The following is a 15,083-nucleotide window of genomic DNA, read 5'->3' as shown; positions in this document are numbered from 1 at the left end:
TTAAATTTACAGGTACAAATACATTACTTTGTTAGATAGGCTTCTGCATTCCCCCTTTGCTGATTAGTAAACTGAAACTGAAAAAAATCACATAATTTTCTCAAGGTCACATAGCAATTTTCTACTATGAGTTTGAGAGATTAGGAGAAATCCCAGGTTGAGGTGTCACACATCTGAATACCAGTGTCAGCCTTGCCACCTGCAAGCTATATGAACTCGGATTTAACTTCATTATGCATTGGTTTTCTCATTTGTGATACAGGGGTGACATTACATACAAAGTATGTAAAACTCCTGAAAAATAATAAACCAGCTAATAATTATAATTATTGCTTCATGGGCAACAACTGTTGATGCTTAGCTTTGTGGATTATTTTCATCACATTTACAGTTTTTTAAAAATGTGTTTAATTCACCAAATATAAAATTAGGACGTGAGTGAAACATCAAAATATTTCAACCATGTTCCTCTTCCTAAATAACTTCTATTTCTTAATTTGATAGGGCCAACATTCTGTAAAATTTCTTTCTCATACTATCCCAAAGATATGTACTATAAAAACTTTTAGTTACCTAAGTGACATTTAGGCTATGAGAGAAAATCAGATTTTATCGTCTTTCTGAACAACTACCTTTCACAGTATACCATTTTCTTACCAAGTGACTGTCTTTGTTATTTTAACATTCTCTTTGTAACTGAGATATAGCACATTCCCTTTGGAACCTGTGTGATACTCACGTTTCACAAGTTAAAACTATTAACGACACTAACATCAGTGTCCAAAAAGATGTTACCATTAAATGTCTGTCCTTCTTATTGTCCACTTATCCAGATTCATTACCTTTGAAAATTATCATTGCTGGTCAAAATGATTGGCAGAATGTAGTGTTTGACTTCTATTTTGCCATTACATTCAGATTGTGTTTTCTTATGAAAGTAATTTTGAGAATTATGCTTTTTAAATCTGAAGTTCTCTACAGAATGAGGGAGAATTATGCTTCTACTAGATAAGATTGGGCAGCATTTCCTTTTATTTTCTTGCACTCCACCTGTATTGGAGGGGACATTGGAGGTCATCAAGTCTAACTTCCCACTCAGTAAGTCATCTCTTTTAAAACATACTTGAACGAGAGATTCTGTTTTGTGCTAAATATATTATGAAGAACAGCTTGCCAGTTCCCACAACTCTTATTCCACTGTAAGAAGGCTTTGGGGTGATGATAATAATAGTAACTAATATTATTATTGCTTACTATATTTCAGTGATTTTTAAATGTTTTAGCTTCTCAACTACCTTTTTACCCTTTACAGATATCCCATAATGTAGGTTCTAATACAATCCTCATATTAAAGATGGAGAAACTAAAGCCAAGAATGGTTAAGTGGCTTGCTCAAAGGCATACTGTAGATAAGGAACAGAGCAGGAAGGGTCTATTTGTAGAGTTTCTCCTAATTGCCTTACAACAAAAAGCTCCCCCTTTTAAGTCAAAAATTATTTCTTGGAATTATATCCAACCATCTGCTCATAGGTTCATTCAGTTATCTAACAAGAGTTACTGATTACTTATATCTGAGAATGCATGCAAAAATGTGTAAGACAGATCTCATGGAACTCAGATTCTAATAAAAGAGTAAAGCACAGCAGTATTAACTGCAAAAGTGTATGATAGGTACACAAACAGGCATAGTTATTATACAGACATGGTACAAAGAGGGAGTAGTCATCACTAGGTAAAGTGGCCAATTTCATGGAGGAAAACTTGAAATGAGTTTTCTATACATAGATGAAATCATCAAAGCAGATCTTGTGAAGCAGAGTCGTCTGTTTAAACCAGGTGGTATGTGCAAAGAGGTGGTAACATACAGGGTATCAGAAACAGCTTGTCTGAATCAAATGCAGGTTGAAGGACATAAAGCAGATAACATGAGACAAGTCCAGAGAGAAGGGTAGGAGTCAGGTAATCAAATACCCTGTAGGCCAAATATCAGAATCTGTAGAGGATGGAAAGTGACTCAGGATTTTAAGCAAAGGAGAAATGATTAAATGGGTTCTTGGGAACCCACACTGACTTCAATATGGAGAAAAGCAGTAAGACTGAAGGCAAGGACTTTGGGTGTTTATGATATGGCCTTTACCTTGAGAAATGTTGACAGGAACAAAGATAAAATAATACATACAAGATACGGTTAGGAAATATTTTGACATCGCATGCAAAGGGCTCCTAAGGGAAAGGACAGGGATGAATTTGGGATGACTCCAGTTTTCTGGTACAGGTGTCATGATAAATGCTAGTGCAATAACAAAAGTAAGAAATTCAGTAAGGAAAGCAGGTTTAAAGGAAGGCAATGTACAATGAGTTAAGTTTCATCTTGTTGAGTCTGAAATGTTGTTTGGACTTCAAGGATACATCCAGAAGATAATTAGAAGAAAATGGACTCAGGAAAGATCTGAGCAGAAGACATCCAGAGTTATCAACTTCTGTCTGTTTCTGATATTACGACATTTAAAAAAAAAAAAAAAAAAGAGAGAGAAAGTGCCTTCCTTTTGCATGACAATAGTGCTCATGTGCCATTTCTCTCTGATTAGTTATTTTTTAATTAAATAATCACCCATTCTACAAGTATTCTTCACAGGATGCTGCCATCTGAGAAAATCCAGCTAAGATAGAGTACCAATCGTGGGCCCAAAATATAGTGTATTCAAACCAGCCAGCATAGAGTGTAATTACTAGTTCTTATAATCTAGACACTATATCACAGTCTGTGATTGCATTAACTAAGAACATGTATCATCCTTCTTAATATCAAGCTTGTTTCAAAGCATGTGCACTCTTTCTCATATGTGCTTTGTTTATGTATATGCATGTATATACATATACACATTCACAAAGATATACATATGTGTATATATACAAATGTAGAGAGTATAGAAATTTAACTATACATCTATACATATATTCATATATAGACAAAATTACATGTGTTTTTATACACTTACATTTGTATATATTTACATTTATAGCTATAGATGGGAAGTCAGACCCTTTTTATCTCAAACTAATTCAATTGATTTATACTACTTGTGTTTTTAAACAGCAGCAACATTTCAAACTATAAACATGATTTTTCTGACTTAAAAGATTAGGATGTAACATTTGTATATGATATTCTAACTCCTGAGGACATAGCTATAAACCTTCTAGTATGGGAGGAGAAATATTCCATTAACCACCCCTACAGGGGCACACTTTACACAGAGCCCCAGCTAAACCCTCAAATGGCTTCCTTCCCCAGAATTTTCCGACACTGCAGGTTGAATAAAGGTGTATAATCATTTTCAGTCAAATGCTCTAGCACATAAGTCAGATACTAGGAAGGAATATATTAAAACACAGACTCATCCACCAACCCTCATAGAGAAAGAAAGACCCATCTTACCAACAAACATATCACAGGGAGGCTTCGCTAAAACCTTTAGGAAAATCAAAATACCTCATATTCATTCCATTCCACTGTATCAGCCAATTTAATAAGTCTAACAAAATAATTTGTCTTAATACCACAAAGTATTTCTACAAACTGTTTCATGTCGTCTGATATAAAGTTGGTTTTCATGACTCGATTTTAGCCAATGATGTTCAGTTCTTAGAAAACTATCTACCTGCAAAAATTATTCCTTCAGGCAATAAACATGTTTATTAACTTCATGAGATGAGTGAGAAACCGTACCAGTGTGCCTGGCCTTATGTTTAATAATCTGATCCAAAATTGTGTTTTCCAGGTTTTCCTTCTTGAAAACAGAATACTTGTTGTGATGGTTAATATTATGGGTCAACTTCACTGAATTGAGGGATGCCTAGATTGCTGATGAAGTATTGTTTCTTCTGGGTGTGTCTGTGAGGGTGTAGCCAAAGAAGGCTGACATGTGGACCAGTGAACCAAGAGATGAAGACCCACCCTCAGTGTGGGTGGGCACCACCCAATCAGCTGCCAGTTAGACTAGAATGAAGCCAGCAGAAGAGGGATAAAGTAGCTTGCTTGGTAAGTTCACTCACTCTCTTCCCATGCCTTGCAGGGCAGGTAGCTTCCTCTCCTCCTGCCCTTGGACATCAGACTCCAGGATCTTCAGTCTTTGGACTTGGGGACTTGCACTAGTGATCTCCCAGGGGCTCTCGGGCCTTTGACCTCAGACTGAGAGCTGCACTGTCAACTACTCTGGTTTTGAGGCTTTTGGACTTGGACTGCACCAGGCTACTAGGTTCTCTCTTCTCCCAGCTTGCAGATGGCGTATCATGGGACTTCATCTTGTAATCATGTGAGCCAATTCTCCATGATAAACTCCTAAATGTATATTTTATATATGCATATACACATCTATCTATCCATCCATCCAGTTGGCTCTGTCCCTCTGGAGAACCCTAATACACCCTGTCTTTATACATTCTTTATAATTTTTTTTTTTAGGAAAATCAAAATACAGTATGATAGTCTTGCTATGTTGCCCAGGCTAATCTTTGAACTTCTGGGCTCAAGCAATCTTACCTCTCTAGCCTCCCAAAGTGCTGGGATTACAGGTGTGAACCACTGCACCTGGCCTCATTCTTTTCATATACTGTTAATTCTCCAAAACGTTAGGAAGTAAATTCAATATTAAAGTCTTTTAACAAAATAATTCAAATGTCTTTTATATGACCAGAAATTCTCCTGGTTTATGACCATACAGACCTTCAATACACCTATAGTTGGCTCTCAACTTTTAACTTGTACAGAATAACATATCTAAAAATAGGGATTTAACGGCTTTGCTTTTTTGCTGGAAGATATTTTCATTAGAGCATCTCCTATAAGCTATGGGCTTAACCATGTTTCTGGTTCTTTCTCTATTAGAAACTTATCTCCCTAGAACAAAAGGCTTTCTTTATGTTCTTTTTACAGTCTTTTTTCATGCAGGTTTTTAAAAAACCATGCTCTCTTGATTTACCATTTATCCATTTTAGAAACTACCCACCTCCACCAATTTCCCTTATGATGGCAGCAGCAGCCTGTATGGAGCAGCTGCTGCAGAGGTGCCAGCAGCAGCAAGGTAGGCATGGCCAGGGCTGTGTACTTTGTGGAGCCACCAAGGGCCAGAAACAGGCAGGAGCCCTGTTCCCTACTCAGTTAGCAGGGTGAGACCCCATGCTCCCAGGTGCAGCTGCAGCCACTCAGCCACAGCTCTGGACCTGGGCATTCCTGTGCTCTTGGGGGCCTGGGAAGTGCCCCCGCCTCCACATGCTCAGAAGTGTCTGCTCCCACAACCTGGCATCTCCTCACTCCCTGCACTGGCTCCTGGGAGAAGCAAAGTTGCGGCTGAGCCTGGGTGTTGTCGCAATCTGACTGGTTATGTGTGTACTAGGGACAGTGCTGGCATGCCAGCCCCCTGCTGCCTTGGGCCTTTCTGGACTTTGGGCACTGATAAGCATGAGAGAGAGGCTGAGTGGAAACTGAGGGTAGCTCGGTATGGGCCTGCAGGTAGCCCTTGGCATAAACTGCCTGGGCTCCATGGATGGCATGTTGATGGTGGCAGGAGGCAGACTGGCTCCTGGGCAGAAAAGGGCAGGTCCAAGGAGAAACCCCTCCTTCAAGCCAGGAATGGCCTGAAGCCTGGGGGCTGGGCTGCCAGTTCTGGGTGGAGTTTGTGGCCCGGATTGAGAACTTATGGTGCTTTTCTGGACCTATCCATGGGTGTCCATGGACCAATATGCATATACCTCCTCCCTTCTGAGCCCATAAAAACCCTGGACTTAGACAAACTTAGACATTGGGATTACCAGCTGCAGGAAGAAGCTACCTATTTTGAGTCTCCTTGACTCTTCAGGATGACCTGCCTGCATAAAGGAGCCACCCACCATGGGTCTCCTCTCTACTGAGAGCTGGACACTACCTGGGATGATCTGCCTGTGGAACAGAGCTACCCACCATGGGTCTCCTGAGAACTGTTCTCTCGCTCAATGAAGCTCCTCTCCACCTTGCTTACCCTCCAGTTGTCTGTGTACCTCATTCTTCCTGGATGTGGGACAAGAACTCAGGACCTGCTGAATGGCAGGACAAAAGAGCCGTAACACAAACAGGGCTGAGACATGCCCCCCGCTCACCATGTTGTGGGCAATGAGAAAGAGAGAAGAGTCATGGCCCTTTGCAGAGCCCAGACCTTGGGGCTCCTCAAGCCAGGGCTGTGACATGCTATAACACCCTCTTTGGGGCTCTGTGGTTCCTTGTGTCTCTGAGCTTTCAGGCGCCACCACGTTCTCCCTGTCCAGACATTGGTTCCTGCAGCAGAAGCTACTTGTGGTACATCTGGTCCAGCCACAGCTTCACATGGAGCTGCCACCTGTATTGGCACCTGGAGCTGCCTTCCGCTGCAGCTGGCATGCTTGGCTGTGCACAGTGACCAGGCCCTGTGCTTGCTTGCTCACATACTTCTTGCTGCTCTGTGCCTGGCTTGCCCTTGGCAGGCATGGGATCTGGGCTAGTAGTGCAAGCCAAGCACAGCCTGCCAGGCTGAGTGGGTGGAAGGAGCCCAGCGGGCACAAGCAAAACCCAGGCAGAGATGCTGCCTGCCACAGAGGTTTCTGGCTGGCAAAGTGACATCCAAGGATCCCATGACACTTACATGCACACTTTATCCATTTTCCCCCAATCTATTATTGAGATCTTTGCCTAAACATCACTTTCCTCAGCAATCATCTATTGCCTTCAAACTTCAATTTAAGTCAGAATAATTTCCTGTCACAAAAGCTTATTTATTGCCTTTATAAATAAGTTGCATCCATTCTTTAACATTTGCTCATTTTAAAAAATACTTTATTAATGTCTATTTTCTATATTGGATTGCATGTACCAAGACAGCAGTTCCAATACCTACCTGCCTATCATAGTGACCATGGATGACAAAGAATTAGCATTCTGTTTCAAAGAGGGAGCCTGAGATATGGTCACCATTGTTCCAGGGTTCCGAGGAAGGCAGTAGGCTCTCAAATCACCCATCCCAACCAGGGTAGATAGTGACAAATTCTCTTTTTTTTTTTCCACTGTCTTACCTGGATACCCAACACAATCCCTGGGACACAGTAAGAATGTAACAAGTACTTGTTGAAAAAAATTAAAATGGGATGTGGAATGCTTAGAAAGAGGTGTGGTAATGACCTCTAAGACTGAAGACTATATAAATGACCAATTTTAGTTATTAAATTTAGCTTATAAAAATATTTCTCAATAAAATTAGTTCACTGGCATCGCTGCCTACAAAACAGACTCTCTAGGCACTGACATCCTGGAAGCCTCTGAAGTTAAGGACAAGACTCTAACCTGTGGTAACATTGCTGAGGGACAAGCTGAACCTCTGAGAGAGAGAATCTAATTATAAGAGAATGCACTTTTCAGAATATTACACTTCATAAGCTATGTCATCTTTCAGAATTCCTAAGCACATATGTCTGACCTGTCTTTGGTTTTCTTCAAACCTTTTCCAAAGAAGACTCTAAAAGTATTTTAAAGTTAGAGAAATCCTAACATATCATCATAATAGAATTCACAGAATAAATCAATACATGCAGATATATTCTACTGGAAGTATTCTTAGAGTTCTAACTCAGAGCGCTAAGTATGCATCTCTCTTCCTTATTGGACTAAATGGGGACTTCCCTTCCTAGTTTCCCCCATCTGTACCTCTTTACTAAAGACAGCTGGCTATCCTTTTTGAGCCTCTGGACAGCATTTCAACAGAACTGTAGTGCAATGAATGAAGGCATTGTGGTGATGTGGGATGCCAGGGAGAAGGAAGAGAAGGTGTGGGATGGGCACTCAACACTAATAAGTTTTGAGGAATAAGTTATGGATAGCCAGACCCTGCTCTAATAAAAAGCCTGCTAAAATCCTTCTCTAATTCCTGATGACTGTTTTTCTTTTAGAGGATCCGTATACCTGTTTCTCTTTCCTATAATTTTTCTAATTACTTCTACCAGAATCCCTCTCAGTCCGGCATGAAAAATATTATAGTCCATAATCCCTGAAGTTACCCTAGAATTATCACATACCCAGGGTATTTGTTTTAAATTTATGTTTTTTTTTAATGTTTTTATACATTATCGATCTTTTAATACTTTATGATTTCTCCTTACTCCTCCTTCTCTACCATCTTCTCTTCCTCCTCTTCTTGCTTTTAAAAATTAAACTAGGTAAGACAAGATCATATGACTTGCAAAGAACCTAAGAATGAATCATCTCTGTTTCAAAGTCAAATGAAAGCAGAGCATTCCAGGACAATCCCAGCCAATGGTTAAATAAGGTATAGAATTCAAGCATGGATTCCTTTGGGACTGAGGGAACTGATAGGACGGAGAAAGAAAGAAAAATTATAGCAAGGGCTTTCTCTCCACTTGATTCCTATTAATGCTGCCCTTGTAAACACTAGCCTAGATTATCTTAAAGTCATATGACACTAAAGAGCTATTTAGAGGCGAAATGAGAACATCAAAAGAGGAAAAGAGATGGAAGAGAAAAGAGGAGACTGGAAGGCAGTAGCCATTAAAGAGGTAGGCAATCACGGACAAATGCAGATAGAGTTTATGCAAATTAGGGGTAATCAATACATGTACCGATATTTAGTAGCTGTCTTTGGGCCAAAGAAATAAAGGCAGAAAATAAGGTGAAAATGAAAGCAAGTAAGAAAACGAATACAGAAGAGTTTAGGCCCACCACACAACCATCTGTGAGTTCTGTGGACTGTTTTTCAAGATGCCTTAACCACACAAGCATCACCTTGGATGAATTATATTGAAAAGCTATTTGCACTGGGTCAGCTAATGATGAAATGGGTGCTTTGGATTGTTATTTTAAATGGAAATACTCTATGCCTTAGAACAATGTCTGCATTTAAGTATTTTTTTAACCAGTAACCTCCCTTCAACCCCTGCTTCCCAGCCTTATTTAATATTAATTGAAAATTTCTGGTAAATACTGAGTATTAGATTTTTACCCATCTGCAATTAGTTACTATTGTATCAGAATTACGGAATTCTTTAAAGTATAGCACTTTAGTTTATTATGAGTGTGTGGGTATATATATAATATAAAGGATCATATATTTGATAATATATATAAAATCTAGGGACATAAGTTTTTTAGATCCCTGAAACTTCATTGAAACACAAGCAATTAACATCAATCACCAGTATATATGAAATGCTCTGTTCTAGCCATGTCCAACCTATTTGGTCAAAAGATTTTCCCTTTGTCATTTAATGATGGAGAATGAGATAACATTGTTGGAGATTAGCAGTCTAAAGTAGTAACCTGAGGAAATGACATTTCACTGGAATAAAAAAAAACACACTTCACACAAAAAGAGAAGAAAGCAGAGATAAGGCTTTAAGAAAGCGTGTTATAGATTAGGTAGGAGAAACTATGTTTAGTACTACTTTGGGCTGATAAAGCCATTTAAACCCACATTGATTGGATTCTTGGACATATCACTTTTACTTTTGTCACAAAGGAAAGGCAACCATTTGGTGGTCAGAATGAGTGTGTCAAATATAATCTATAGTTATATACGTGTATGTGTAATTACTCTAAACAATAAATTTATGTGTTTTCCCTTAATATTGATGTTCTGGTATATGTGTACAAACCCCATTGAAACTTTTTTTACAGTAGAGGTCTATTTTTCTACAATAAATATCACACACACACACATATATATATATATACACACACACACGTATATACACACACACACATTCACAATTGTATAATTATTCAGAATAATAAATTGTTATATTTTCCCTAATGCTGATGTTTTGGTATATGTACATATATCTATCCATTTTTTTTAACAGTACAACTTTATTGTTCTCCATTTGGAAGAAAATACAAAAATGTTAAAATATCTGCATCATCTTTTGTTAAAATGTACTGGATGTGTTTCTAAAAGCGTAACTACTACAACTCAGGTAGGAAGAGGGCTTAAAAGGCTAAATATCTACTTCAACCAGAATCCCATGACTTAAACTTTCTGCTATACTCTCATAAAGACTACAACTGAAGGCTTCCCGGAATAAATATAGTGAAAGCATTCAATGTTTCATTATTTAATTAAATGTAATATTTTCTTGTTTTTTATCTTTGTCCTTTTAGGCTGTAGGCTTGAAGAGGACATAAATATTAAACAGCATGCCTCAGACTAGTTATCTAATATATGTGATTCAATATAATTTAAAAAATGGATATCCATTTATGTTTCCCCAGTCCAGGAAACTCATGTAAGCAAATAGTGTACAATGAATGAAATGGTAATTTCCACAAATAGAAAATAATTTGAATTATTTTTAACAAACATATTGTATTCTAAGTATTTTAATATATAAATTGCATTCTAAATTTTTAAAATACTTTTCAAGGTATACTTCTTTTAAACAACATATTTAGTTAGCTAAACAAAATAATCTGACCTTAAGTTGCTCTTCCAAAGCAGCAGTTGCGTGATCTCCACTAGATTCATCAACTACCACCACCATGTGAGTGAGAGAATTGACCCTGACTTGTTCTTGTTCTAGATCTTCTTGAAGCACCTGAAAGATAAAATGTTTTTAGAAGAAATTAAAATAATAGTCTTACATATATGTTGAAATCATTTGCTCTCAAATGGTGAAATTTATTTCTGCTACATCTCAGGTAATCCTATTTTTTATTAAACTAGAAACATTCCAAGCAAATTTTCTGCTACGATGCTCAGCAAAATTTATGTTTCTATTGTCAATTTAACTGGAAAGTATATAAAGAAGACTAATGTTAAGAAAGGTACTGTAGGATGTTCTGCTTCTCGTCCCACTCCCTTTCTCCTTTTCAAGACTTTTCTCCTGAAACTATCAGCACTTCTAGCATTTTCAGGCTCTTCTTCTCTACTGAAGTTCTCCATTACCATAAAAATAAAACAAACTCTTGATCAAACAAACCTGTCCTGCTATCCTCCTGTGTGTTCCTCTTCATTGAAAAGAAAAAAAAGTTTCCTACAGTTACTGTCTCCATATATTTATCTTACTACTCACTTTGCCCACTATCCCACTGAAATACCTTTTGTAAAGGACACTATCAACTTTCATGTCCTAAATTCAATAACCATTTGTTATAGCATCTTACTTGACATGTTGATTACTAACCTAATTGACCACTCCCACATTCTTGACACCCTCTCTTGATCACCCTCCTAACTATGTGCTACTTTTTTTTCTATATTTTGGAGACGGAGTCTCACTCTGTCACCCAGGGTGGAGTGCAAATGGCGTGAACTCGGCTCACTGCAACCTCCACCTACGACGTTCAAGGGATTCTCCTGCCTCAGCCTCCTGAGTAGTTGAGATTACAGGTGCACACCACCACACCCAGCTAAATTTTTGTATTTTCAGTAGAGACGGGATTTCTCCACGTTGGCCAGGCTGCTCTCAAACTCCTGACCTCTGGTGATTCATCCACCTCAATCTCCCAAAGTGCTGGGATTACAGATGTGAGCCACTGCACCTGGCCTATGTGCTATTTTTTAGCTCCTTTACTGGTTCTTTCTCTTCTGCTCCAACTACAAATCAGATGTCACTCCTATTTATAAAAACCAATAGACTCCTATCATACTAAGAAAGAAAATTTAACTTCTTTACCTGAAATTCTTATATGATCTAGCACCTGCCTACCTCACCAATCTGACTGTATACCATTCTTGCCCTCACACTGTTTCAGAACAACTTGTTTTCTCTCTCTTCCAAAAATGCGTCAAGCTGTTCCCTCTACTGGGATTGCTTTTCCTCCAGATCTTTAAATAATCTCTTTACCATTCAGGACTCAATGTAAGTGTCACCTACCCAGAGCAGCTTTTCACGAGCAAGCTATCCAATATTCCTCCTTAGTAATTTGCTATTTCTGTCATTTTTTAAATCATAGCATTGTCACTACTCAGTAATGTCTTATATATCAGTTAGTCCTTTTGTCTCTACTTAACCATCATATGCAATCCACTAGAACAGAGATGCCCTCTGTCCTTCTCACTATGTATTACAAGCAAATAAAGATCAATGAACATTTGTCAGATAAATGGTGCCATGTGGGGGTTTGGGGAAAATATGCACAGATGAGTTTGTTCCTTCCTGATTGCACAAAGATTACAATATAGTAGGAAGAATTCGTGATTTTTAGTGTAATCACAATTACACTAACCTCAACAGAAAATAACCACTTGGTCTCAACTGAACCCTGGGGTAAAACCAGCCTTTTTAACTTAACAAATGTTAAGTTTGTTAACATTTGGCTTTTTAACTTAACAAATGTGGCTCTGAAAAAATCATTTCCCACTAAGTGAGGCTGTCACAAAATAGTATTTCCAATCTTTTTAGAAACATGATGTACAATTATTTTGTAATGATGAACAGGGGTAAACACAGGAATAAATTAGGGGTAAACAAAGGAGGCTGCTCTAGAACCGAGATATCTTACCTGGGTGCTCCAGATCCCTTAAGACTTTACCCTGTTACACTAATTATTATTACTGGGATTTCTCTGAATAGCAATTTGAGACTTCTAGCCAACTAGTTTGCTTCTTAGAACATTTTGTTATATAACACAAGAGTGGAGAAACAAGTTTGGGACACTTCCTGTTACTTTCTGGCAAACATGCTGTCCCTACTTGCAAAACAACAGTGCTTAGCACCTATCAGTCTAGCTCTTAGGTATTCAAACTCTATGGCAGGTGGAAGGGGACTTATTAGGATGGCTGAATCATAATCTCAAATGCATGAGCATTTTTATCCTAGGATTCATATTTTCCAAGCCTCAACATTTGAGAACACTATAAAATCACTTCTTTTTACTTCGTCTCTCTAGATTTTCATGCTACATTTTCAAGTGAAGCAATTTAGAATAAAATGACTACGCATCTATTTTGTGTGTGGAATCTATACTGCCTATCATGCCTTTGACATTCCAGAGCTTATAATGGTTAATAAAACTCTTTCTGCCATGAGGCCAAAAATGGAAACATTAAAATTCAGAGTTGTCCTTGACAGTCATGTTGAATCTGTGTTTTCTGAGTTACATAAGACAGGACTGGGAACATTTTAAATGTGTCAGCCAGGAATGTTTCAAATAATAATTAAAATGATAATTTGGTGGCCAATGTATCATAAGTTGGTTTTCTGAATTTAGCAAATTCTTTTCTGTCCTTCACTATGACTATACATAATTACATATATTACAAAACTACAAGCAAATAATGCCATAGTTTTCATTTTTACATGTAAATTGCTTTTTCACAATCTTAATATATTTTAGTTAAGAAATGTAAGAAAAACACTCTTTGATCTATGGAATGAATCCAACTCATATTGAGTCTTTTAAAGCATATGTGATCAAACGTACTATTTTCTCCATTACTTAGTTGTTCTGATTTTGTTTCATTTTCCTATTTGTTTTATAATCGAAATGGCATTCTTGCCATATTGATCAAGGGTTTATATTTTATGCTTGGCAGAACTGCTAACACAAAGTACCACTAAAGCGAACTGTGAGATGATATACACCATGGAATACTATGCAGCCATAAAAAAGGATGAGTTTGTGTCCTTTGTAGGGACATGGATGCAGCTGGAAACCATCATTCTTAGCAAACTATCACAAGAACAGAAAACCAAACACCGCATGTTCTCACTCATAGGCGGGAACTGAACAATGAGATCACTTGGACTCGGGAAGGGGAACATCACACACCGGGGCCTATCATGGGGAGGGGGGAGGGGGGAGGGATTGCACTGGGAGTTATACCTGATGTAAATGACGAGTTGATGGGTGCAGCACACCAACATGGCACAAGTATACATATGTAGCAAACCTGCACGTTGTGCACATGTACCCTACAACTTGAAGTTTAATAATAATAAATAAATTTAAAAAAATAAAATAAAATAAAAAAATAAAAAAAAAAGAACTCTCACAAGTAAAAAAAAAAAAAAAACAAACAAACACAAGAACCGTCTGGACTTATGGCGAGTAGAAGGAAATAAAGGAGCAGGGAAAGGCTCTCTACAGTGACTAAGAATGTTGAAGAATCCAGAGTACTGGAGTAGATTTGCATAAGCTGCATTTGATTTAATGTTATTTCCAGTATCTCTTCTCCATGACTTTTTAAAATTATACCTCTTCTTTCTCAGCTAATCAGGAATTAAACTAAAAAGATTAAACTGACTTTTCTGAACACACTAAATAGCTGTAAGACAAAAGCTATGGTAAAACTGTAAGCGTATCTCTTATTTTCTCAGACTTCAAATGCAAAATAAATATTAGTGAATATCACACCATTAGCTAATCTCCTTAATATCAGCAAAATACAGATTATAAACTATCCAACGTCCTGGGTTTTTTTTTTGTTTTGTTTTGTTTTTTTTTTTTTAACACTGATTCTTACAAGTAGCAGAAATGCCAAACATACAAAGCTGGAGTTAAAAAGTTCAATTGTTCTGCCAACGTAGGAATCCATGAATAAAGGCCTTGATCACTGGGGTAAAGAATGCCTCCCTGCTTCTCTAGTTGGAAAGACATGGATTCTCAAGAGCATTTAAAAAAAATAATATGCTACAGTGTTATGAGGCTATATTTAATTAAAATTTTAAATGTTGACTTCTTATGGATTTGAGTTTTTCATAGATGAATTTATACAATGGAGATTTATACTTGATTTGCTAATTAAGCCTGAAATACGAGCCAAATTATTTCCAAATATAGATGTATCACCAGAGAAGTACACAGAAACGTTTGTCTATCAGAAAATACCTTCAAATTAAAATATAGTAATATTGTTAAAATATGTTTTTATTAAAAGCTTCCAGATTGCACATACACATGTATACACACATACTAGGTATTTTATTATGCATTTATTTTCATTATTTTATTAAAGGAATGCTTTTTATTATTATTATTATTATACTTTAAGTTCTAGGGTACATGTGCATAACGTGCAGGTTTCTTACATATGTATACTTGTGCCATGTTGGTGTGCTGCACCCAT

The 15,083-nt window shown here is 37.5% G+C and overlaps 1 protein-coding gene across 2 annotated transcripts in view; it reads right to left on the bottom strand.

Moving 5' to 3' along the window:
• Positions 1-15,083, bottom strand: part of DMD (dystrophin) — a 2,258,239-nt gene that overhangs the window by 1,494,189 nt on the left and 748,967 nt on the right. For both annotated transcript variants that reach the window (XM_037986581.2, XM_073013821.1), the window contains exon 13: positions 10,489-10,608. In XM_037986581.2, coding sequence (XP_037842509.2) covers positions 10,489-10,608 — 120 coding nt within the window. The remainder of the gene's footprint in view (positions 1-10,488; positions 10,609-15,083) is intronic.

The sequence above is a fragment of the Chlorocebus sabaeus genome, chromosome X (genome assembly GCF_047675955.1).
Source record: "Chlorocebus sabaeus isolate Y175 chromosome X, mChlSab1.0.hap1, whole genome shotgun sequence".
Taxonomy (NCBI): Eukaryota; Metazoa; Chordata; class Mammalia; order Primates; family Cercopithecidae; genus Chlorocebus; species Chlorocebus sabaeus.
The sequence above is the reverse complement of the archived record's forward strand: the minus strand, read 5'-3'. Positions and strand labels throughout refer to the sequence as shown.